Source organism: Apodemus sylvaticus, chromosome 1, assembly GCF_947179515.1.
Source record: "Apodemus sylvaticus chromosome 1, mApoSyl1.1, whole genome shotgun sequence".
Lineage (NCBI taxonomy): Eukaryota > Metazoa > Chordata > Mammalia > Rodentia > Muridae > Apodemus > Apodemus sylvaticus.
The window spans coordinates 209,151,540-209,177,842 of record NC_067472.1 but is presented as its reverse complement, the minus strand read 5'-3'; the positions used below and the strand labels follow the sequence as shown (position 1 = coordinate 209,177,842).

General features: G+C 44.7%; 1 protein-coding gene across 2 annotated transcripts; it reads right to left on the bottom strand.

The window, feature by feature from the left end:
- Positions 1 to 458: 458 nt before the first annotated feature.
- LOC127676338 (gastrula zinc finger protein XlCGF8.2DB-like) lies at positions 459 to 10,401 on the bottom strand. 2 transcript variants are annotated; one of them, XM_052172274.1, is made up of 5 exons: positions 10,142 to 10,401; positions 7,659 to 7,697; positions 6,460 to 6,586; positions 5,711 to 5,797; positions 459 to 4,571 (listed from the first exon to the last, which is right to left on the bottom strand). In XM_052172274.1, the coding sequence occupies exons 1-5, from the start codon at positions 10,217 to 10,219 to the stop codon at positions 3,649 to 3,651; spliced, it is 1,254 nt and encodes a 417-aa protein (XP_052028234.1). In that variant the 5' UTR covers positions 10,220 to 10,401; the 3' UTR covers positions 459 to 3,648. The 2 variants fall into 2 exon arrangements, with proteins under 2 accessions (XP_052028234.1, XP_052028235.1); XM_052172275.1 differs by lacking the exons at positions 7,659 to 7,697; positions 10,142 to 10,401 and adding an exon at positions 6,681 to 7,637.
- Between the last annotated feature and the right edge of the window lie 15,902 nt (positions 10,402 to 26,303).

Sequence of the window (26,303 nt, the reverse complement as noted above, 5' to 3'; positions counted from 1 at the left end):
AGTCGGAGTTTCAGCACCCACCAGGAATTTTACAACTTCTTGTATTTGCATGTTTATGTGTCTGTCTATGCATATGTCTGTTATACCACGGGTACACCTACCATCTAACTTATGCAGATTTTTATATGTTATAAATGAAATACTCAAGTGTAATAATTCGCACATGTACTGTCAGATCTCATTCTCTCTGCTGACCGGGTAGACTTCAGACACTTAGGACTTGGGTGATAGACAACGTCCTCTAAACAGGAGGTCATTACTGTCTGGTTAAAAAGGTCAGTGATGTACTGACACACCTTAGTGCAGTGGCCCTCAACCTGTGGGTCATGCCCCCTTTGGGAATTGAGTAACCTTTTCATAAGAGTTGCATAAGACCATAAGAAAACAGAGATTTACATTATGATTTATAGCAGTAGCAAAATTATACTTATGAAGTGTAAACAAAAATAATTTTGTGCTTGGGGATCATCACAACATGAAGAACTGTATTAAAGGGTCGCTGCGTTACAAAGGTTGAGAACCACTGCCTTATCACATGCTTCGCTTTTGCTCTATTTTATTTCTGTATACACGGAGAGGCCTGCTTGTGGCTTTACCCACCGGTGTGTCATTTCCATTTGCTATCACACTATCCACTTGCTGTCCCCGGGAAGCACTCAACTGCAGGTCAAGTCCACTGTAGACCAGGCGAAAATACAAGGCCACCACTAGCTCACACCACACCAAAGGCCTCTGCAAGAGGTCCTGCCCTACAGTCTGGGAAAGCAGAAGTCTGTGCAGACGCTACAAGACCCTATGTCACACGCCTGTTCGTGGGCATACTCACACTCCTTAGAGGAGGTATGAATATGGTTAGACCGAGAATTCTCACCTCTTTAGAGAAAAGATCTTAAATCAGCAGAAATGTCTAAGCTCGAGAAATCAAAGGGCATGCTGGCACTCACACAACCTCAGTTCTCAGGGGACGAGGGAGGAAAATCAAATGTTTGAGGGCATCCTGGGGTCAAGAGTGAGAGCCCATCGTGAACCCACAGACTTTGACACTTTTCACAGAAATATCAAAAACTTTCAAAAGAGTAAAAGATAAAAGCCTTTTTGTTTGGTTGGTTTTTGGTTTTTTTTTGTTGTTGTTTTGTTCTTTTATTTTTTGATACAGGTTTAGCACTGGAATTCACTCTGTAGACCAGGATGCATGTGAGCTCACAGATCCATTGTCTCTGTCTCCTGGGTGCTGGAAGTGAAGGCCCGCCACCCAGTGTGGGCCTCCTAACTCGGAAACCTTTTTAAATGTTTGTTTGTTTATATACACAAAACACCCCACACATCCAGAGAAAAGGAAAAAAAATAAGCACAAAAATATGTGTGCCTGGTGTGTTAGCTGTATGAAGTGAGGGCACGTCGGCTCTAGGTGTGGTTGGAGGGAAGGACTTTATTGTAGATATGAGGAAGATTATAGCCAGAGGCATCAAGAAGACTCCAGAGCAGGGAGAGAAGGTAGTAGAATAAACATGAGCAGCACACTGGACTAGGCCTTGAGAGAGAGGAAAGAGAAGAGGAAGGGGGGGGAGAGAGAGAAGGAGAGGGGGATGGAGACAGAGAGAGAGGGAGGGAGGGAGAGGGACACACACACACACATATGTATATGTATGTATAGTGTGTGTGTTTGATTTGTTTAAGTGTTGTTCTTTTATCTTTTCTTTCTTTCTTTTTATTTATTTATTTTTTTGAGACAGGTTATCTCTATTTAGTCCTGGCTATACTGGAACTCATTATGTAGACCATGATGGCCTTGAACTCTCAGACATCCGGCTGCCTCTGCCTCCTGAGTGCTGGGATTAAAGGCTTGAGCCATCATGCTCAAGCCAATATAGTTACTGAAATTGTTAAAGAACACCTCATGACTTGGAAAATGTCCGGATGTGACAAACTGGCATCTGATGTGCTGCAGGAGCAAATCTGAAACCCACAGCCTTTTAGAACAAAATCTGGTAACTTCTTAAAACCCATAAACCATGGGCTTCAGAGAGGGCTCAGAGCATAAGTCTGCATGCTGCCCTTGTAGAGGACCCGGGATCATTGCCAGCACACAGGCTGGCCACACCCATCTGTAACTCCTGTTCCAGGAATCCAGTGTGTTTTCGAGGGCCTCAAAGGCGTCAGTTATGCACTTAGTATTCATACATGTGTGCAGCCGCACATGAAACAAACAACAAACACCTAACACATATGGACTGCACTCCTATGTAAGGGCATAAGGTGCTACACAGAGCTGGTCCCCAACAAAATCAGTGACACTTAGGAACACAGGAGTCATGAAGACTGCAGTAAATGATCATTTGTCCCAGGGACTGCAATATTCAGTGAGGAAAAGAAAGGGCAACCAAAAACAAACAACAAAAAATATGTCTTATTTAAAACGAGGTCACTGTCTCCCTCCCCCACTCAAACTCAGTAACACGGAGACTGTCTCCACTGCACACCGGTGCAGTCAAGAACACGGCTTCCTCTTGCCAAGTCCCCAGAAAGCATTAACTTCTTAGGAATAAGAAGATGGCAATAATTCCCATCTTGCCTCTGTTTTCTTCTTTGCTGAGTAACTTTCAAGGACTGGCTCCCTCACAAAGGCCACTCTCAGAACTTCTCTGTTCAAAGTCCCGTTCGCTCCTACGGCTCAACAAGCTGGTCTACGGCTGGGGCTTTCTCTATGTTCCCTGCGTTCACAAACCTATCTGGGTGGTGCCCGTGTGGCTACTAAGAGCAGTCTTTGCTGTAAGGCTTCCCCAGCATCAGTGGGTTCACGATGCGTCCCTGCACTCTGACCTGGTCTCCAGTTGAACAGGATGGAAGTGGGGGTGAAGGCTCCCCACATCTGAAGCACTCTTGACCCTTGTTCCACAAACGTCCTCTTGTGTAGACAAGGTAGATCATGGAACTATTTCCCATGTCCCCTGCCCTCGATCCTTACACTCTATCAGTGTGATCCAGTCAGTCCTGCAGTAAAACACTTTGCCACATTCTTTGCACTCATGATGCTTTGCTGCATAAAATCCCTGATGTTAAATGAGGCTGCATCCCGCACACATTACACACAAAAGTCTTTCCCCTACTAGGAACTTGTTTGTCTTTTATGAGGTGAGTGTTGTGTTTTAACACTTCCCAGATTCACAACATTCAAAAGGCCTATCCCCTGCATGAGCTTGGACATGATAAACAAGGCTGGATTTCTTTTCTTAGATGAATTAATGCATTGGATGCATGTCTTAGTTAGGGTTTCCATTGCTTCGAAAAGAGACCGTTAGCAAGGCAACTCTTAGAAAAGACAACATTTAATTGGGACTGGTTTACAGTTTCAGAAGTTCAGTCCATTATCATCATGGCGGGCACCATGACTGCATGCAGGCACACAGGGTGCTGGAGGAGCAGAGGTTCTACATCCTGATTGGAAGGCAGCCAGGAACAGACTCTCCACACTGCGCGGATTGAGCATCTGACCTCAAAGCCACCCCCACAGCAAGGACACACTTCCTCTGACAAGGTCACACCTATTCTAACAAGGCCACATCTCCTAATAGTGTCACGCCCTATAGGCCAAGCATTGAAGCGATGAGTCTATGGGGCCAAACCTCCTCAAACCACTACACTATACTTCTATGGCTTTTCTCCGGTATGAACCCGATAATGATATAGAAGGCTGGATCTGTTCATGTATGACTTGCCACATTCAGTGCATGTGAAAGGCGTCTCTCCTGTGTGAACTCGCTGATGAGCGACAAGGAAGCAGTTGTGCTTGAAGGCTTTGCCACACTCGCCGCACCGATAAGGCTTCTCTCCGGTGTGAACTCTGAAATGCTTCATGAGAAAGGCCTTCTGGCTGAAGGACTTCCCACAGTCGCTGCACTGGAAAGGTCTTTCCCGAGTGTGCACTCGCACGTGATACATGAGGCTGGATTTCTCCTTAAACGCCTTGCCACATTCACCGCAACTGTAAGGCTTTTCCACAGCATGAACTTGAAAGTGACGTGTAAGATTGGATCTGGTCATATATGATTTCCCACACTCGGTGCAGGTAAAAGGCGTCTCTCCTGTGTGAACTCGCTGGTGAGAAATGAGGGAGATATTGTGCTTGAAGGCTTTGCCACACTCGCCACACCTGTACGGCTTCTCTCCGGTGTGCATTCTGAAATGCTTGACGAGAAAGGCCTTCTGGCTGAAGGACTTGCCACACTCGCTGCACTGGAAAGGCTTCTCTCCAGTGTGTATCATCCGGTGGCGATTGAGGTGGGACGTGCTAGTAAAAGTTTTGCCACAGTCACTGCATATGCAGTTCCTCTTCTCACTATGAACGGCCTCTCCACTCTCAGTGTTCGCGGCCGGCTCCCCGCCCCTGGGAGTCACCTGATGCCCGAGAAGACCCGAGGAGGTCTGCAGGATCGTCACACTGTCCGTGCGGAGCAAGGGGGTCTCAGCACAGCACAGCATTTGCTGGTGTAGCATGGATGAACTGACACCTCCTTCTGCAGACAGGCTCTGCTCAGAGGGGGACGCTTCACTCCCCACTTTGATCCAACAACCTGAACACAGAGAAATACTGATGAGTAGCATGTAGACTGTCAAGCGACAGACAGACAGACAGGCAGGCAGGCAGGCAGACAGCACACATTACTAATCGTGATCTGAGATTTCTCAGAGAACAAAGGGGGCTAGTTTAGTGTGAACAGGGCCTGTTACCATGCTGAATGTGTCAAGTTCATAGGTTCTAGGGGCCTTAGGGGCAGCAGGAACACAAGCGTGCAGTAAATCACAGGGACGCATGCTAGGAACCGTAACACACTCTTTCCTCACCACCAGGTTTCTGCAAGCCTCAGCTGCTGGAGATGCAGGACACAGAGCGGAAGGCTGTCTAGGCCTTTACAACAAATGACATCCTGCATTTAAGGACTGCCATAGGGACAGGGCATGGTAGAAGAATTTCAACCCAGCAGCATGGCTGCTCTGGTTGGAATACAGATACTCCTTTACTGTTCCAATACAGTTGGAATACAGTACACACATTTGAGGGGTAGACAACGTGATGAATCAGAGAAAGATTTGACTAAATAAATCTGAGCTAGGGCAGGAAATCGAGTAGACTTCAGAGCAGACGGAGTACTCAGATGCAGTTTTTCCTGGAACAGTTTGACAGACAGGCTGCAGAGAGAGCAAGCTAAACACAGGTGAAGACAGAATGAGCCGGAGAGTGAGGAGCCGGAAGGTTACGACAGATTGCTAGACTTATTCTGACGCCAAGCAGAGCAATTCAGTCAGAAGCTAAAAGAAGCCAGTTTGAACCAAAGGAGTTTGGGCTGGAATAGCTGAGTTGACCATCCTGCCAGAGCTCAGAAGGGTCTAGAACAGGTGAGCTTATTCAACGGCAAGTCTCAGAGGCTGAAAACGCTCTAGGCCTCGATTAGATTGCACAGAGCCTAGAAGCTTCCAGAACTAGGCCTATGTTAGCAGTTGGGAGCTCACTGCCTCTGAGATGATGATTACATCAGGCGAATAAGAGTTACATTTACAGTGCACACCAACACAATAAAGGAATGGTTGTGTTTCACGGGGTTGCAGGGCAGCAGGCAAAACATACAAGACTGACACCCAAGGGACAGTTCTGGTTCAGAATTAATAGCTTCAAACATGCAAAACCACCATTCTCTATGTACCTATAACATACCTGGAGTCAGGAATCTCAATGCAGGCACAGAGGGCTCTCCCCAAGACTCCAGCTGAGTGATGTCATGGATCCCAGAAGGAATGAGTCCTAAAGTACAATGACACAAGAAATGAAAGTTGTGTACTAAGACTAAGTGATGCGCCCCGTACAACAGACAAGACAGAAGCCTAGTGAGAATGATCCTGGTAAGGGCGCCTTGCAAAAAAGTAAACAAATACGTAAATAAATAAAAAAAATATAATGAGCTCACCAGTGCCACAATTCCTACCTCAGGCAGATACAAGGCCTGCCACCGAGAAGTACCTAAGTCACAAAGACGGCAGATATTTACAGTGTCATCAGGTCGCAGAGGAGCCATGAGTGTTAAGACTTCTGACCCCAGGCCAGGCGTGGCTGTGCAATCCATTAATCGCAACACTCAAAAGACAGAGCAGAAAGATCTTGGCAAATCAGAGGAAAGCCAGGTCTACATATCGAGTCCGGTACAGCTAGGATTCTAAAGATAGACCTGGTCTCAAACTACACCAAAAACACCCCAATTTGGGAATTGATTCCTGTGTGTCTTTGCTGCAGTTGAGAAAGACGGAGCTGTTGTGAAACAAGCCTTGGATTTTAACCTGTAACTTATACTCCAAGACAGGGGGGGAAAGACTGGGTGGTTTTAGGCCGGCTTTGAGAAAGATACAACTCTCTAGAAAACAGGAAAGCCCACACAGACATGCTCTGACAGGACGGCAGGAGGCCCTTACCCAGTGAGGACACCAGTGTGAAGATCTCCGTCATCACAGTCTGGTACAGGAGCCTTTGAGAGTCATCGAGCAGTGTCCATTCCTCCCAGGAGAAGTACACAGCCACATCCTCAAAGGACACGCAGCCCTGCACATGGGGAAAGTTGAGTTTGTTTATATGAAGCCTCCTTGTCACGGACTCTTGGGATGCTCAGGACAGTCACTCCCACTTAGCTTCCTACCTCAGAGGGTACCAGGCTGTGAACCTACTGACACCCAGCCGTCCTCCAGGTCCCGCTACCCACTGTGCTCAGCAACAGCAGGCAGGTGGACATGCTGGCTTAGCTGCTTTTCTGTTTCCGTGAAGAGACACCATGACTAGGCGACTTACAGAACAACCAGTGCACTGGGGCTAACACCTCAGAGGGTGAGTCTGTAACCTGCATGGCAGGGAGCACGGCTGCAGACATACAGGACACTAGAGCAGCAGCTGAGAGGTTAATTACATCCTGATCCGTAGGCAGCAAGCTAAGAGAGTTAAGTGGGAATGACAAGAGCTTTTGAGACCTACAAGCCCACCCCCAGTGCCTCATCTCCTCATTATTATCTCCAAAGTGTTCCACCATTGAGGACCACATATTCAAGTCTATGAGCCTCTAGAGGGTGGGTTCATTGAAGCCACCACAGCTGGAATCAATCCAAGCTGGAAGACTGTCCATCCTTTCAACTGAGGAATTCACATGGACTCCTCCCAATCACCCGTCTCACACAGACCACATCTGGGTCACTGTTGTCCACTCTGTCCCTGGCACAAGGGCCAGGAAGCCATATGACCTCTCGGCACACACCTCAGTCTTCACCCTGAGCTTCCATTTCCATCTCAGTATGCAGGCTCCGCCCTCAGCTGGTGAGCTACCCAACTGGCTGAAGCCGGCATACCTCATGCACACCTAAGCATTTCTCAGCATCCCCAACCCATCTCAATTCCAGGCATCCTCCAAGTCATCACCGGAACTTCAAGACCTCTGAATCTTCAGCCAATGGTTACCATAAAGGGAAGTCTGCCCATGTGATCCCTGCCGTGGATGTGCGGACCTTTCCTTCTAAACATGGGCCTGGGAAATCCAATGGAAGGCTAGAGAGACTCCCAGCACAGAGAGAGAGAGTCCCAGGGCACCACAGTCCCAGTGGGATTCCTGGACACCCCCCCCCCCACTTACCTCTTCCTGGTTGGCAGGTTTCACTGAATACTGGGAAACCTGTAGAAAAACAAGGCTGTGAGGAACAAGCAAGAGTGCTGGAGGCTGTGAGGAACAAGCAAGAGTGCTGGTATCCCAAAGTTCCCAAGTCCCCTCTCAGACAGGCAGCCGGGACCCACGGGTCCCCTGGGCTCCACCCCTTCATGGTGTCTCCGGCTGGGTGACCTTGGATGAAGAATCACTCTCTTCAGTTGGTTACCTGAGGACACGCATGGCAGCCTGCCTAATGTGCTGTTTTATCGTGTGAAGAGACATCGTGATCAAGGCAACACTTACAGTTTAAGAGAAAACATTTAACGGGGGACCAGCTCACAGTTTCAGAGTGTTGGTCCAGGGTGAGCACACTGGGGAGTAGAGGCAGCACCAGGGCAGTACCTGAAGACTGTCCGTTCTGATCTACAGGCAGCACCACACACACACACACACACACACACACACACACACACACACACACACACTGGATCAGGTGTGGGCTTCTGAAACCTCAAAGTTCACTCCCAGCCACACCCTAGCTCCCACACTACCTTACCTCCTAATCCTTCTAATTCTTCTCAAACAGTTCCACACCCTGGTAACTAAGCCTTCAAATGTCCTAAGACTATGGGAACCATTCTCACTCAAACTAACACAACTTCCTACTCCAGAAAGAGAATCCTAGGGCTGGAGAGATCATCTCTTCCCGTGTGTCTGAAGAGAGCGCTGTACACATAAAATCTTTAAAAGAGAGGGAGAGAGAAGCATAGTTTCCAACTTATGTGTCAAGTACTTGGAACAGGCTCTTCCTGTGCACACGACTAATGCTTCTTCAAAGGTTTCACAAACTGGGCCATATGTTTTCAAAATGCAGTTTTATCTACCCACAATGAATTAAGCCTTTGGTACCAGGCACGCATGCTGGCGCAGGCCTTTACACATCTGCAAGGCAGCAGCAGGCAGACTTTGTGTGCATCTGGGGCAACATGACGTGCATAGGCCAGTGAGTCACATGAGGAGTCTCAGTGGAGGGAGAGCTAATACAGAACGAATGCCTTACTCAAATGCTGAATGCCCTCACACAACGTAAAACCTGTCAGTGGTACTTAAAAATTAGTAATAATTATAATTAATTATTATATAATTATCAATATATTGTACATTATATATATATTATATGTATAATATATATCATATTATATTATATTATATTATATACTATATATTATATGTTATATGTTGTATGTTATATTATATATCATATATTGTATATTGTATATTATATATTATATATTATATTACATATATTATTATAATTATTATATAAGATAATTATAATTAATTAATATATTAATTATTACATTATACTACTAATAATAATTATTAGTATAATTTAGTAATATTATTTTTAAAATAAAACTTATGTATTTTTAATTTAATTTTTCTTCACAGCTACACTTAGCTCAATAGCAAGTCCTGATGGCTGAGTTTTTAAAATTCATTGTAAAGGTAGGAGAGGTTGGCTCTGTTTAGGGCACTTCCACCATTTACAGACAACCAGAGTTCAACTGACAACCCTACCCGAAGGAGACCCTAACCTACAAGAAGACAAATCTCTGTGAATCCGAGGCCAGCCTGGTGTAAACAGGGAGTCTGAGCCAATATTAAAAATAAATAAATAAAATAAAAATGGCCCTTTAATCTCATCACTTGGGGGTTAAAGACAGAAGGATCTCTGAGTTTTGAAGACAGCCTGGTATACATAGAGTTCCAGGACAGCCACGACTACATAGAAAGACCCCCAGTCGGGGAGGGGAGCGGGACAGGAGAGAGGACAAAGGGGAGAGGAGAGGAGAGAGAAGAGAGACAGCACCAGGCTCCCTGCCTGGGGGATGGGTGTGGGGGAGGAGGAAAGGATGGAGGGAGGGAGGGAGGGAGAGGGCAGACAGAGGGAATTAAAGAACTCCTTCAAAGATCTGAACACCACCACCACCACCCGACCCTACAACCCCTCCCCCGCCCTCACCCCCACTACTGCTCACATCCCAACTCGAACATGAGTCCACAGGTCTCAAGGATTCACAGGTCTCTGCTTACACCCAAATTACACCCCACCCCACGCTTGGAAAACTGAATAGATCGAATCTCCCATCGGTTCAAAACTCCCTGGCCACCAGAGCCTCTAGAAACAAGTCAGCTCCTTGGGTGCACTGAGCCCTTCCCCTCATCTAGTGCCAGTAGAGGTCACCCCGGGGCTGTCTCCGCGCCCAGGCAAGCCTTGGGACGCACAGTCCACCAGACGCCGTGAGTCACAGGGGATGGCTCCAGCGATCTAGCACAGAGGTGTCAAAAAGCACAATTCCGTCCATCGGTGCCCTACAGTCGGGGACGTGGGGGTCTGCCTTGCTGGCTCCTCGCCCAGATCTCAGCGTTCTAGAGCTCGGGTAGGTGGGCGATCACTGGGCACTCACCTGGGGCAGGGCTCCACCCGCAGCCTCCACAATCACCACCGGGCTCCACTGGCCGGCCGGGCCCTGGGACGTCGCCATCCCCACTCGGAGCCTGGATCAGATCACACGGGTTGTCGCAATCCTCAGGGCCGTCTCTGTGACGGAGGACAAACGCTTTAACTCTCCCGTTTTCCTGCCATGACCAATACTGATAAAACCAGTTTTCTGTGAACCAGACTGACAGATCCAGAAAGTTTCAAAGAACCTCCAGCACGCAAAGCTGAAAGTCCCGCCCAGCGTCATTTTGTCGTCACCAAAACGCCCATTTTCATTGGCTATTCTTGGTGAAATGTCTTCTGGACAATGTAGTTCATACAGGATCAAGCGCCAGGAAGTGGACACACCTCCCCAGATGAAGCAGGACACTCAATCTGTTAGGGAGATTGTTGTGATTATAGATGTGCCTTGAGCTACAAAGCCGGGCTTGCTGACCCACTCCTAGATTACAGAACTGCCGGCAGAGGCAAGGGGCTGTCTGGGATTAGAAACTTGTCTATCACAGTGAGTTCCAGACCAGACAGGAAACTCTGGGAGAGTTACAGAGTGAACAGGACCCTGAGCCAGCCCAAGTGAGGAGAGGAGACTGAAAAGAGAAAGAGAATCAGCCAACCAAGAGGGATGGGGCAGCACGTGATCCCTGGCTTACCTGATTGTTGCAGCACCCTAGGGTGTGGGCCCTAAACCCAGGCAGAGGGCTGATGCCCCTGATAGTGATCCAGCCTTACGGTCCCGTTTTTATTTATTAATTTTACTCTTTTAAAGGTTGCGGCTGTGTGTCAGTGGCATACATGGCTGACAGATGATGGAGTTCAAGGCCAGCCTGGGCTACAGGGTGAGTTTCAGGACAGCTAGGACTACAGAGAAGCCTGTCTCAGAAAAACGAGAGAGACAGAGAGAGACAGAGCCAGAGAGACAGACAGAGAGATGTGGCAAGCACCAATGCAAAATCGTCTAGTTCTATGGTGATTTTGTAATGAAGACAATAATTTCATGTGTTTTTACTCACTTTAAAACACGAGTGTGTGTGTGTATGTGTGTGTGTGTGTGTGTCCTTACACTTATGTAAGTCAGAGCACAATTTGCAAAAGTCAGTTTTTTTCCTTCTACCACGTGGATTCAGCTGATGCAAGCTGACACTCACATATATAAAATAAAAATAAAATTTAAAATACAAATTGCGTTTGTTTGTTTTAGTTGGGCTTTGACTATTAATCCTTTTTAATTTGCTTAATATTTATACTCATAAAGACACGGAAGTCAGGAGCTGAAGTAAAAACCCTGCTAGCTCAGTGAGGTAACTTTATTGTCCTAACTATATACAAAATATCCATTTGAAAGCCTGATTTTATAACTAAACTGCTGGCTCTTCAGAAATCTGATTCTATCTGCATCAATCTATCCGGCTGGTCTACCTTCCTCTGGCCCGAGAGAACCCTTAGCTCTCTTTCCTAGAACACAGTCCCACCTGTGTCCTCCCACTGCCTCTCTGGTCCCTGAAAGCCCAAGGGGAGAATCCCGATCTTACTTAGAACTTCTTCCGTGTAGGCTCTTCCATAGCCAGAGAGAGCGAGAGGCTCCGAAGTCCAGTTGCTGGCCGTCTCTAGCCCCACCCTCCACCCTTGGGCAGGCGTAACCATGTCAGCTTTCTAGAGGGGGACTGCCAAGTCAGCAGACCCAAACCATTTCACCTTGAGGACCTCCAGCTGACTTTGGCTTGGGTCATAGAGCAAAGAACACAAGACCCTCCGCAAACAGTTCCACTCTTTAGCGTTCTTTATCCATGGCGGCTTCTAGAGAGGCACACACAAACTGCACCTTCTCAGGACACACCTTGCTGCACCTGACATCCAGTTAAGCCTTTTATATTTTGCTAATTAGAAGGTTTTCTGTGTCCAGTAATCAAATAATCTGTAACCGGGCTTGAGAGCAGGACTTCCCCCACTGGTGTGGACGCCTGGTCTCTGTAGTTCCGACTGCTGGATTCAGAAGTGAACATTTCTAGGAGACCTAGCTGTCGGTAGTATGACAGTCACCCATGGCCATCACTGTGGACAAAAGGAAGATAAGCCCAGTAGTTAGAGCAGTCTATTTGTGCCTTCTCAGCGTTACACAGAGGAGGAAAGGACTCCTACCCCTAGGAGGGCCCCTGCTGCTCAGGGTTTTAGTCACTCGCCCAGATGTGTCTGCCTCTGGCTGTGCTCTCCCTCATATCTACAATAAACCTTTCCCGCCACCACACCTAGGAGCAGCTGTGTCTTTTTCTTTTTCTTTCCTTTTTTTTTCTTTCACTTACCAGGTATATGACATGTAAGACTGAGTTTGACACCATAATACTCCTTTTAGTGGCAGGGTACCATTTTTTTATCAGCGTACTCCAGAGGATAGCATAAGTGTGTTACCTTGTTCAAAAGCACACAGTAAGAGGCCTCACTGAAGACTGAGGACATTAGAACTGCTGTACCAGCATGGATGAGGGAGGGCCTGGGTGGTCTTTGGTTATCCAGAGCCTTGTTTTACCATAGGTTCCTTTTAATGCAAAGACACTATAATGGTTTGAATAGGTTTGGCCCCCACAGACTTCCAAGAAGATGAATTCTAAGGATAGGTAACTTGTACTAGGTTAAGGGTCTAGGGAAGGCTTTGACTTGGCCATACAGATAGTGTAGAGGTTACTTGGGCTATTAACCACCTCTGGTTGGTCCTGGTTGGGAAACCCCAGTGGAGCCCCTGCTTGTAAGGGTTATTCAGATTACTAGCCATCTCCAGTCCCGTGGCAGGAGCTTAATGTGACCTGGCCTGATAGATAGCTAAGATCTCCAGGTTATTAATCATGTCCAGGTACCAGCTTTCTGAAGAAACAGGTTATATATGCTTCCCTTTGAAAGAACAATCTTAGGTGCTCAATATTCTTGGGTTCCCTGCAAATATACAGACACAGGAGCCTTCATGCTCCCAATACCATTGAACTCTTAATCTATCCCTTTACTTTTTTCGTGTGTGTGTGTGTGTGTGTGTGTGTGTGTGTGTGTGTGTGTTTAATTGGTGTTGTTTTGAGACAAGGTCACATGTAGCCTTGTGTCAATCAAACTTGCTATGTATTTTAAACTTCTGATGCTGTTGTCTCTACTTCTTGACAATGTGGGTCACTGTTGAGGGTTGCTGTTGATAGAGCTCTAACTCTAATCAACCTGTGTACATTACAGGCAAGCATTCTACCAACTGAGTTCTACATCCAGCCATTCTCAGTAGATACTGACCTTATCATTATGGAATATTGATGGAATACTCTTCATGTATTTTGTCTTTTGATTTGTAAAAGAGCTGGTGCGTGGGTAGATGTCTACATTGTGTGTACCTCTGAGTTTGTATATGCATAATTGGAGACAGACAGTTTCATATCCTTCAGAACTGGAGTGACAGAGGTTTCCATGAAGCCAAGTATGTTATGTGGGTGCTGGGATTCAAACTCCAAAAATCATGGTTGCTAATTAGACACTAAGGTTCTCCTACTTACCTAATTCCCAGGTCCTAGGACCACTGATACTCTTTCTGCTTAAAGTCCCACTGACCATTGTGTTTGGCATGGAGCAGCAAAAGGAAAGTGGACAAACGGACTCCGTCAAGCTTGATGTCGAACATGGAGAGTCATTCCTTTCAACCAGCTGAATTACATGAGGCCTTCTGCCTTGATTAGGGTTTCCATTCCTGTGAAGAGAAACCATTACCAAAAGAACGCTTATAAACAGAAAACAATTAATCCGGGCTGGTTTACACACTTTCAGAGGTTCAGTCTATTATCATCACAGTGGGAGCACAGCAGCATCCAGGCTGTGGGTTAAAATGGTGGCCGGAGTCCTGTCAGCGCTAGGGATGCTGAGTGAAGCGGACACAAACAGAGCTGTGAGAAGCCCAGGATCCCCACTCCAGGGTGGGGAAGGGTAGTCTGGGGTCCTCAGGGAACTGGCAGGGCTGGGCTCATAGGTCTCCGGGCTGTGGGGAGGCCAGAGACGACAGGTTCTCAGTCTTGGGCACCGCAGACGCTGGATGCCTCGGGAGAGCTGAGAACCGGGTGGGGGCCTGCGGGGCTGTATCTAGCCCAGCGCTGAAGGGAAAGAGGGAAAGGAGAACTCCGGCTGGTTCCCTCGCGGACGAGAGACCTAGGTTTGTTCAGTGGCTCTGCTGCTTGGCTTGGTGGACGCCATGTCTGGAAGTGCAGAGAGGTTTCCTGCGGGAGACAAGACACAGCTCTTTAGAGGAGGACCTGCTCCATTGCTCCAGCATGGCAGATCCCCATGAGAAGAGTCAGTCCATGGTTTTAAAGCATTGATTGTTGGCTGAGAGTTGTGATGAGTGAAACGTAGAGGCCGGCCATGGCCACATGGAGAGAGCGGGAAGGGAAAAGAGCCCAACAGGGCAAGAGAGAAGCAAGCGGGAAGCTGGAGTAAGAGAGGGAGGAGGGGCAAGCAGCCCCTTTCATAGTGGATCAGGGGCTGTTGCCAGGTAACTGTGGGAGGAGCCTACCTGCCTGTTGCCAGGTAACTGTGGGAGGAGCCTACCTGACTGTTGCCAGGTAACTGTGGGAGGAGCCTACCTGACTGTTGCCAGGTAACTGTGGGAGGAACTTACCTGGTTGTTGCCAGGTAACTGTGTGAGGAGCATACCTGGATGTTGCCCGGTGGCCGTGGGGGTGGAATCCAGTCAGAACACCTGGAGCTTGGGGCGTTGCCCTACCTGACTGATGACCACAGAATTATGCAGCTGGGGCCTCCTGTCAGGAGCCTGGTGTCTGAGAGCATGGCAAACGGCCTTCTGTCCTTTGCAGGATTATCTGGTGGGTCTCTGGGGTTTAAACCTAGCTCGACCAGAAAACAGGCTGCCTTTCACGGCCCCACCCCAGGCGCTCCGGTGCTGTAAGAACTGAGAGCTCCACATTTTGATGCAAAGGCAGCAGCAGGAGACTCTCTGCTCCAGGCAGCTAGGAAGAGGGTCTCTTCTGCACTGTAGTGTGTGAGCATAGATTCTCAATGCCAACGCCCACAATGACACATTTTTGCCAACAAGGCCACACCTATTCTAACAAGGACATGCCTCCTAACAGTGTCACTCAGTGTGGGCTAAGCAGTCAGTACACTGGGGATCAAGTGTACACAAAAGAGAACACTTTTTTCCAAATCATAGCGTTTAAATTTATTGGGAATATGTCTGTCCCTTGGAAGAACCCCCACAGTCTGTAGGCCTCCTAGGAGATCTGCTTCATGCAAGGCAACAGATAAGGGATCCTCCCAAATAGCCACAGCAGTTGACATCCCTGAGAAGCCCATTGGACTCAGGACCTGTCCCCTCCTCTCGAATTCTACCTCCCTCTGGCCTGTGCCTTCCACCAAGGCAAATCATCAGCATGTCTGCTCCTCTGAAGAACACACAGTCTTTAGGCCTCCCAGGAGATCTGCAGCAGGCAAACAACAGACCTCACGGTCTGAAGGCCTTCAGGGAAATCTGCTCTAGCCAGGGACACAGGTCTCCCAGGAGACCTGCAGCAACCAGGGACACAGGAAGCAAGCTCTAGACACCCAGGCCAGTTAACACACGAGATAAACAGAAGGCAAGAGGCGAGCACAAGACCATACGCAACAGAAGCCAATATAATTTGGCACCATCTGAGCCTAGTTCTCCCACTACAGCAATCTCTGGATATCCCAACACACCCGAAAATCATGATGCAGACCTAAAATCTTATCTCATAAAGACAATAGAGTCCTTTAAGGAGGATATAAATAACTCACTGAAAGAAATACAGGAAAACACAAGTAAACATATAGAAGTCATTAAAGAAGAAACAAATAAATTCCTTAAAGAAATACAAGAAAACACAATGAGACAGTTGAAGGAATTGAACAAAGCAGCCCAACCCCCCAAACAGGAAGTAAAAACAATAAAGAAAGCACAAATGGAGGCAATCCTGGAAATGCAAAAACTAAGAAAGAGGTCAGGAGCTACAGGTGAAAGCATCAACAACACAGTACAAGAGATAGAAGAGAGAATCTTAGGCATAGAAGATACCTTAGAAGATATTAACACAATCATAAAAGAACATACAAAACATAAAACAAACAAACAAAAAAAACCTTTCTAACCCAAAACATCCAGGAAATCCAGGGCACAATGAAAAGACCAAACGTAGGAATAACAGGAATAGAAGAAAGTGAAGATTCTCAGCTCAAAGGACCAGAAAATGTCTTCAACAAAATCTTCCCTGACCTAAAGAAAGAGCTGGCCATGAATGTACAAGAAGCTTGTAGAACATGAAATAGATTGGACAAGAGAAGAAACTCCTCTTGTCACATAATAATCAAAACATCTTCTCTGCAGTTACTGAGCAAGTAGGTATAGCCAAGAACAGGGAACACAAGAGGTGCAGAGCTGCTGGGACAGGGGCCATCGGGACTCCACCTGTACCCAGGAGCTGGGCAGCACCATAGCCTGCTGTGCATTGATCCTGCCAGGAGAGAACTGCTCTTCAGGGAATGATTTGACTCCTGGGTTTGGAAGTGAGGCTGCCATGTTCTCTCCAGTGACTGTCCAAGGAGACTATGGCCGGGAGCGCAGGAAACACAGGAGTGGCAGAGCAGCAGAGACAGAGCCAGTCCTGGCTCTTTCTATAACCAGGAGCTGGGCAGAGCCACAGCACCCTGTGCCAGGGAAGAGCCAGTCACCCAGGGGTGCTGAGACAGGCTTGCAGGCACACAGGAGGGACAAGCACCAGCCAGAGACAGCAGGACCAACTAACACCAGAGATAACCAGATGGCAAAAGGCAAATGTAGGAACAGTCCCAACAGAAATCAAGGCAACATGGCATCATCCAAACCCAATTCTCTCACAACATCAAGTCCTGGATACCCCAACACACCAGAAAAGCAAGATGTGGATTTAAGATCACAGTTCGTGATGCTGATAGAGGACTTCAAGAAGGACATAAATAATTTCTTTAAGAAATACAGGAGAACACAGGTAAGCAGGTAGAAGCCCTTAAAGAATTATAAGAAACCTCAACAAAAGAGGTAAAGGAATTGAACAAAACCATCAAGGATCTAAAAATGGATGTAGAAACAATAAAGAAATCACAGTCAAAGAAAATGCAAAATGCAAAAAGCTCCTAACCCAAAACATCCAGGAAATCCAGGACAAAATGAGACCAAACCTAAGGATTATAAGTATAGAAGAGAGTGAAGATTTCCAACAATGTCTTCAACAGCCAGTAAATGTCTTCAACAAAATTATAGAAGAAAGCTTTCCTAACCTAAAGAAAAGGATGCCCATGAATAATACAAGAAGCCTACAGAACTCCAAATAGATCGGACCAGAAAAGAAATTCCTCCCATCACATAATAATTAAAACATGAAATGCACTAAACAAAGAAAGAATATTATAAGCAGGAAAGGTAAAAGGTCAAATAACATGTGAATGCATACTGATCAGAATTACACTAGAGTTCTCTCCAAAGACTATGAAATGCAGAACATCCTGGAAAGATCTCATGCAGACCCTAAGGGAACACAAATGCCAAGCCAGGCTGCTATACCCAGCAAAACTCTCAATTACCATAGATGGAGAAACAAAGGTATTCCATAACAAAAAACAAATTTACGCAATACCTTTCCACAAATCCAGCCCACCAAAGGATAATGAATGGAAAACACCAACAAAAGGAGAGAAACTACGCACTAGAAAAAGCAAGAAATTAACCTTCTTTCAGCAAACCCAAAACAAGATAATCACATAAACATAAAAATTACATCAAAAGGAGCAGGAAGTAACAATCACTTCTCCTTCATATCTCTTAACATCAATTCCCCCAATAAAAAGACACAGACTAACAAACTGGATATATAAATAGGACCCAACATTTTGCTGCATACAAGAAACGCATCTCAGTGTCGAACACTACCTCAGAGAAAAAGGCTGGAAAACTATTTTCCAAGCAAATAGTCACAGGAAACAAGCTGGAGTAGCCATTCTAATATCTATTAAAATAAACTTTCGACCAAAAGTCATCAAAAAAGACAAGGAAAAACACTTTATACTCATCAAAGGAAAAATCTACCAAGAAGAACTCCCAATTCTAAACATCTATGCTCCAAATGAAAGGGCACGCTCATTCGTAAAAGAAACTTTACTAAAGCTCAAAGCACACATTGCACCTCACACAATAATTATGGTGACTTCAACACTGCACTCTCCTCAATGGACTGATCAGGAAAACACAAATTAAATTGAGACATGGTGAAACTAATCAAAGCTTTGGACCAAATGGATTTAACAGATATCTATAGAGCATTTCATCCTAAATCAAAAGAACATACCTTCTTCTCAGCATCGCGTGGTACCTTCTCCAAAATCGACCCTATAATTGGTCACAAAACAAACCTCAACAGATATAAGATTGAAATAACCCCATGCCTATCAGACCATGTGGAATAAGTCTTCAGTAGCAACAAAACAACAGAAAGTCCGCATACACATGGAAACTGAACAATGCTCTACTCATTGATACCTTGATCATGGAAGAAATAAGGAAAGAAATCAAAGAGGTTTTAGAATTTAATGAAAATGAAGGCACAACATACCCAAACTTATGTGACACAATGAAAGCAGTGCTAAGAGGAAAACTCATAGCTCTGAGTGCCTCCAAAAAGAAGATGGAGAGAGCATACAATAGCAGCTTAACAGCACACCTGAAAGCTTTAGAAGAAAAAGAAGGTAATACACCCAAGAGGAGTAGATGGCAGGAAATCATCAAACTCAGAGAACTCCTAAAGCTGATAAACAACTTCAGCAAAGCAGATGGATATAAAATTAACTCAAGCAAATCAGTAGCCTTCCTATACTCAAAGGATAAACAGGCTGAGAAAGAAATTAGGGAAATGACACCCTTCACAATAGCTACAAACAATATAAAGTATCTCAGTGTGATTCTAACCAAAGAAGTTCCTTTATAACAGGAACTTTAAGTCTCTTGAAAGAAATTAAAGAAGATCTCAGAAGATGGAAAAATCTTCCCTGCTCTAGGATTGGCAAGATTAATATAGTAAAAATGGACATCTTGCCGAAAGCAATATACAGATTCAATGCAATCCCCATGAAAATCCCAACTCAATCATTCACAGAGTTAGAAAGAGCAATTCGCAAATTCATCTGGAATAAGAAAAAACCCAGGATAGCTACAACTATTCTCAACAGTAAAAGAACTTCTGAGGGGAATCAGTATTCCAGACCTCAAGCAATACTACAGAGCAATAGTGTTAAAAAACCGCATGTTATTGATACAGTAACAGGCAGGTAGATCAACTGAATAGAATTGAAGACCCAGAAATGAACCCACACACCTATGGTCACTTGATCTTTGACAAAGAAGCTAAAACCATCCAGTGGAAAAAAGATAGCATTTCAACAAATGGTGCTAGGTCAACTGGCAGTCAACATGGCTATGTCTTGAATTAGATCTTAGTATCTCTTTCACATTTCTCTGCTTGCAAAATGGGGTTGATCACTTTGGATGAAATTAAACTACATTTATAAACAATTTTATCACAACAGTAAAATAAAAAAAAAAGCTGGGAATATAGAGACAGAGGATCCCTTGGGTTACAGCTTATTTCTCTCATATCCAGAATATGATTTACCTGTCCTCATGAGTGGGGCACAGGTCCTGGTGGAGACAATGTCTCAAAACAAAGTGAACAGCTTCTGAAAGATGACAACTGAGGCCGATCTCCTCTAACCTCCAAGTGCATAGACAAACAGGGACCCCCCACACACACAAGAACACACACACATGTGCACATACACATGCATACACACGTGCACATACACATGCACACACAAGCACATTTTTATTTACCAGGTTTTATACATACAATTGGATTTATGTATTTTATTAGTAAATATCCCAAAAAAGAATTTTAAAAAGAGTTCATTCTGCTGTTGTCAGAAGAAAGGTAAATCAGTGTCTTCCGCGTAATAGGAAAAACAACCCAAAATAAACAAATAAATAGAAAAAGATGAAAAGAGATGAAACTGGTCTAAAACACTCCTGAAATGTTTTCTGAACTTAGAATTTTGGTATTCTCCAGATCCTGTTTCTCTCAGTGTACATTCCAACCGCCCAGGTCTGCTATAGTGGGACAGCAGACTCACATGCACAGCTGTGTTCCCCCATTGTCATTGAAGGAAATATTGCAGAGAAGTGAACTCAAAGTAAGGGAAAGGGTCTGGGACCTGGGGAACACAAACTCTGAAATGAAGAGGAATGAAGACTATGGATCAGGGGAGGAATTTGGAATCTTCAGGTTTTTATTAAACCTGTTCCAGCGCGCAAATCTGGACACTTGACATTAAGGGACTTGACTCATTCTGCTTATAATTCAATGCTGAAATTCACAGAGAAAGGACATAGAATTTCTGATCCTATAGGAATCTGTGGAGATGGAGAAGTGTTGAGTGATCAGTACCATGGACCTCACACCAGGGTTGTGACCTACTCACTCAGTAGAAACTTTGGTTTGAGTAATATTTTTATCGTTATGAAAAAAATTCAGAAGAGCTAAGTGTAATATTTATAGGAGAAAGAGAACACCATAAGAGTGCCTATACCTAGTAACAAACTAGCATAATTGTTAACTTTAGGAATGACTTTTAAGGTGACTGGAGAGATGGCTCAGTGGTGAAGAGCTCTGACTGCTCTTCCAAAGGTCCTGAGTTCAAATCCCAGCAACCACATGGTGGCTCAGAACCATCCATAATGAAATCTGATGCCCTGTTCTGGTGTGTCTGAAGACAGCTACACTGTACTTAGATAAAACAATAAATAAATGTTTAAGCCAGAGGAGCAAGCGGGGCCAACCAGAGTGAACAGAGGTCCTGAATTCAAATTCCCAGCAACCACAGGATGGCTCACAACCATCAGTACCACTACAGTGTACTCATATACATTAAATAAATCTTTTTAAAAAAAAGGAATGACTTTTAAAATCCTTAGAATGTTTGTCCTCAAAGTCAATAAGCAGTTGACTGAGACAGAGGCAGATACTTACACCCAACCAATGGACTGAGGTTGAGGAGCCCTGTGGTTGAATTAGGGAAAGGGTGGAAGAAGTTGAGGAGGAGGGCGACCTCATAGGAAGACCAGCAGTCTCAACTAACACAGACCCTGAGATCCCTCAGTCACCGAGACACCAAGCAGGCAATGGCAATATACACTGGCTGCTACGCGGCCCCAGACATGTATACAGCAAAGGACTACCTGGTCTGGCCTCAGTGAAGATGCACCAAACCCTCGAGACTTGGGTCTCCAGAGAATAGGGAGGCCTGGTGGGGTGGGATAGAGTGGAGACTAGGGGGAAGATGTGTGGAATGAGGGCATGGGGTGGGGTTGTGTTGATGGTAGGGACTTCTGGGAGACAGGGGTTGGGGGAGAGGAATGGATTGAGGAACTGTCACAGTATGGACCAGGAGGGGAATAGCAACTGGACTGTAAAGGAAAAAAAAAAGACTAAAGATAAATATTAAAAAAAAAAAAATACCTCTTTTGATTTTCTCCTCTTCTCCAAGGACCACCACCACTGAATAGTCATTAAGGAATTTTGTCTTTAAGGAAGCCTTTTCTTCGTTTACATGGGAAATTGAATGAGCATTCTTGACATATACATGAATGTTATATTTCTTTCTAAAACATATAGTTTAGAAATGAAACTGCAGACTCCTTTAGGCCACATATTTACACGTAAACTTAAAAAGAATAAATAAAAAGAAAAAGCCAAACCAATGCCAGTACCTCCCATTGCAGTTCAGGTGAATGCTTAGCATGAGAGCTTATCTCCTGACTCTGGGATCAGTGCTGGGTTAGCCAGGAAATATGAGTGTGGTTGGAGTGAGGGGGTCATCTTCAGTCTTGTATTAGTGAGAACCATTCCAGGTGGGACTGAAACAAGGACAGGAAGGGATGGTGATCTGATCCTCTGCAGTGACAAGCTGGTAACAGAACAGTAAATCTCAAAAAGATGTTTAATCTGCACTCTCTCTTTCTTTTTCATTTTCATTCTCGCTCTCTTCCCCACCCCCATCTGTTCATCTTTATCCTTCCTTCCCGCTTCCTCTCTGTACATCTTTGCCCACGGTACTGTATTCTAAGTCATGCAAATGTACACTCCTCATGTGATTAGAGTTTCTTGCACCCACATGAAAAAAAAAATCAAGCAACTTCTTAAACTGGACAGCATGCACTGGTGCATGTGGAGGCTGAGTACTTGGTGCAAGAAATTTACTGTAGTGAGAAAAACTCAAAGTCTGCATGTGATATTGCATACAGAGTTATTCCACATTTTGACATTGGTACCTTGACTTTGAAGTTTCTTCTCCTGGTGGGTATCATTATAAATCTATTTTAAAGCAGTCAGAGATGTCCACAGCCTATGCATGAATGCATGCATACACACATACCTTATACATATACATCATATACATATTTTGCAGTGAGCAATGGTGGTCTCTTTACAGAAAAACAATTTCAGAAATATAGAATCTATATAAACACCATAGAGGAAGAGCAGATTCCTCTGTGGTTCAGCACATCAGCTCAGGCTAATAAGGGAGAATTTTCAAGCTCAAGGAGATGTGTGAAAAAGATATTTCAAAGGTGCACAAACACCATAAAACACACCTCACATGAACAACTCTCACAAACACACACCAACAACCCCCTACTTACTCCCTAATTTCAAGTCTAAATATTCCAAATCTCCAGCTTCTAAAACTCTCATTATCTGAATGAATTATACAAAGTAAATTGTGTAATTGTCCACAAACCTGTTTCATACGATATCAGAAGTATCAGAGTAACATATATCACACTGCCACACCTACTAAATACCTTGTTATCCAACCACTACATCCTATTTTGCTCTTGGCAGATATGGAATGGAGCGTGTAATACAGTCTTGTAATCAAACAGTCTCACTTCTGCAGTGGGAACTGATTGCCATTTTTCCTACAAGTTCATTGACAACATCTGTATGTGAACAGGAGCGTGTCTGCAGAGGAGGCTATACACTGTGCAAGTCCCCAAGTACTACTGAAAATGGTCTATAATGATTCCACCCAGGAGAGGCCAACCTGAAATTGTGATAAGAGATATCACAAGTGCTACATTCATTTGAACACAGATCTCTTACATAGTTTTAATTATCTTGGTATTTGGAGCTTCAAGCTAATTTTGAGAAAAACAAGAACATGGTGTCTTAGTCTTTTTTTTTTTTCTAAATTCTTTGTTTACATTCCAAATGCTTTCCCCTTTCCCAGTTACCCCCTGCCAGGAGCCATTCTCACAGAGTTCACAGAAACCCCCTCCTCTCAGCCACTTCCAGCTGGCTTTCTCTAGGCTGCTTTTAGAAGGAAATGTACTAGTTTAAAGATTAGCCAAGTAAGCTAGATGGTCAGTACTTACAGAGCTCACCCGAGTGGGCTCGAACAAATGAAGCTCACCTGTGGTTAGGTTACCATAGCAACTCCTTTCCACTTCACCTCCCCATGATCGAAATATGATTCCAAGTTCCTACTGTACCTGCCAAATCTTAGCTGAGACCCTGAGAGACAATTCTAAGAAACTTTTCCTGAGATACGATGCTAGCCCCCTGAGATTGTTTCCCGAATACAATGACTTCCCCCCTTCACCCCTCCCCATATCTGCTTGCTTGCCTTTATAATACCTTGTGTGAAAATTAAAGATTGACAGCTTGATTGGAATGTCTTGCTGTCCGGTTCTTTTGTGTCTGTCTTGTCTCTCGCCTTCCCCTAGGTGGTTCCGAGACCCTGCTGACTGTCCTGCAGGTCGGGACATCCCCCTCCCCATGTGTCCCATAAGCCTTCTCTGCATCCATTCTCCAATCCCCTCCCTCCTTTTTCTCTGTCCTTATATTCCCCTACAATGCTGGATCAGGCCTTTCCAGGATCAGGGCCCTCCCCTTACTTCTTTATGGGAGTCATTTGATATGCTAATTGTACCTTGGGTATTCAGAGCTTCTGGGCTAGTTAATATTCACTTATCAGAGATTGCATTCCATGTGTATTCTTTTGTGATTGGGTTACCTCACTTAGGATGATAATTTCCAGTTCCAACCATTTGCCTACAAATTTCATGAATTCGTTGTTTTTAATTGCTGAGTAGTATTCCATTGTGTAAATATACCACATTTTCTGTATCCATTCCTCCACTGAGGGACATCATTAGGGAAATGCAAATCAAAACGACCCTGAGATTTCACCTCACACCATATGTGCAATATGTGCTTTGAGCTTTAGTAAAGTTTCTTTCATGAATGTGGATGCCCTTGTATTTGGAACATATATGTTCATATTTGGGAGTTCATCTTGGTGGATTTTTCCTTTGATGACTATGAAGTGTTCTTCCTTATCTTTTTTGATTATTTTAGGTTGAAAGTCGATTTTGACATTAGAATGGCTACATCAGCTTGTTTCTTGGGGCCATTTGCTTGGAAAATTGTTTTCTAACCTTTTACTCTGAGGTTGTATCTGTCTTTGAGCTTGAGGTGAGTTTCCTGTATGCAGCAAAATGTTGTGTCCTGCTTGTATATCCACTCTATTAGTCTATGTGTTTTTTCCCCAGAATTTAGTCCATTGATATTAAGAGATATTAAGGAGAAGTGATTGTTGCTTCCTGTTATTTTTGTTTTTAGAGGTGGAGTCATGTTTGTGTGTTTCTCTTCTTGGTTTGTTAAAAGAAGATAAATTTCTTGCTTTTTCTAGTGTGTAGTTTCCCTCCTTTTGTTGATGTTTTCCATTCATTATCCTTTGGATTTGTGGAAAGATATTGTTTAAATTTGTTTTTGACATGGAATGTCTTGGTTTCCTCATCTATGCGGATTGAGAGATTTGCTGGGTAGAGTAGCCTAGGCTGACATTTGTGTTCCCTTAGGGTCTGTAGGACACCTGCTAAGGATCTTCTGGCTTTCATAATCTCTGTCGAGAAGTCTGGTGTAATTCTGATAGGTCTACCTTTATAAGTTACTTGACCTTTTCCCCTTCTTTTAATACTCTTTCTTTGTTTAGTGCATTTGGTGTTTTGATTATTATGTGACCAGGAGGAATTTCTTTTCTGGTCAAATCTATTTGGAGTTCTGTAGGCTTCTCGTATGTTCATGGGCATCTCTTTCTTTAGGTTAGGGAATTTTTCATCTATAATTTTGTTGAAGACATTTACTGGCCCTTTAAGTTGGAAAACTTCACTCTCTTCTATACCTATAATCCTTAGGTTTAGTCCTCTCATTTTGTCCTGGATTTTCTGGGTGCTTTGGATCAGGAGCTTTTTGCATTTTGTATTTTCTTTGACTGTTGTATCAATGCTGTCTATGGTATCTTCTGCATCTGAGATTCTCATCTATCTTTTGTTTTCTGTGTTGATGCTTGGATCCATGACTCCTGACTGCTTTCCTAGGTTTCCTATGTCCAGAGTTGTTTCCCTTTGTGATTTCTTTATTGTTTCTACCTCCATTTTTAGATCCTAGATGATTTTGTTCACTTCCTTCAAATGTTTTGTTGTGGTTTCCTGTAGTTCTTCAAGGGCTTCTCCCTGTTTACTTGTGCTCTCCTGTATTTCTTTAAGGGAATTATTTATGTCTTTCTTGAAACCCTCCACCATCATCAGGAACTGTGATTTTAAATCCAAATCTTGCTTTTGTTGTGTGTTGGGCTATCCAGGACTTGCTGATGTGGGAGAATTGGGCTCGGATGGTGCCATGTTGCCTTGATTTCTCTTGGTAACCCTTCTACCTTTGCCTTTCGCCTGGTTATCTCCAGTGTTAGCTGGTCCTGCTGTCTCTGGCTGGCACTTGCCCTCCTGTGTGCCTGCAAGCCTGTCTCAGCACCCCTGGGTGACCAGCTCTCCCCTGGCACAGAGTGCTGTAGCGCTGCCCAGCTCCTGGGTGCAGAGGGGGCCCCGAATGGACCCTGTCCCAGTTGCTCTGCCACTCCTGTGTTCCCTGTGCTCCTGGCTGTATCTGCCTGCTCCAGCATAATCCTCAGACAATGAATGTCCTGAAGATTTTAGGATA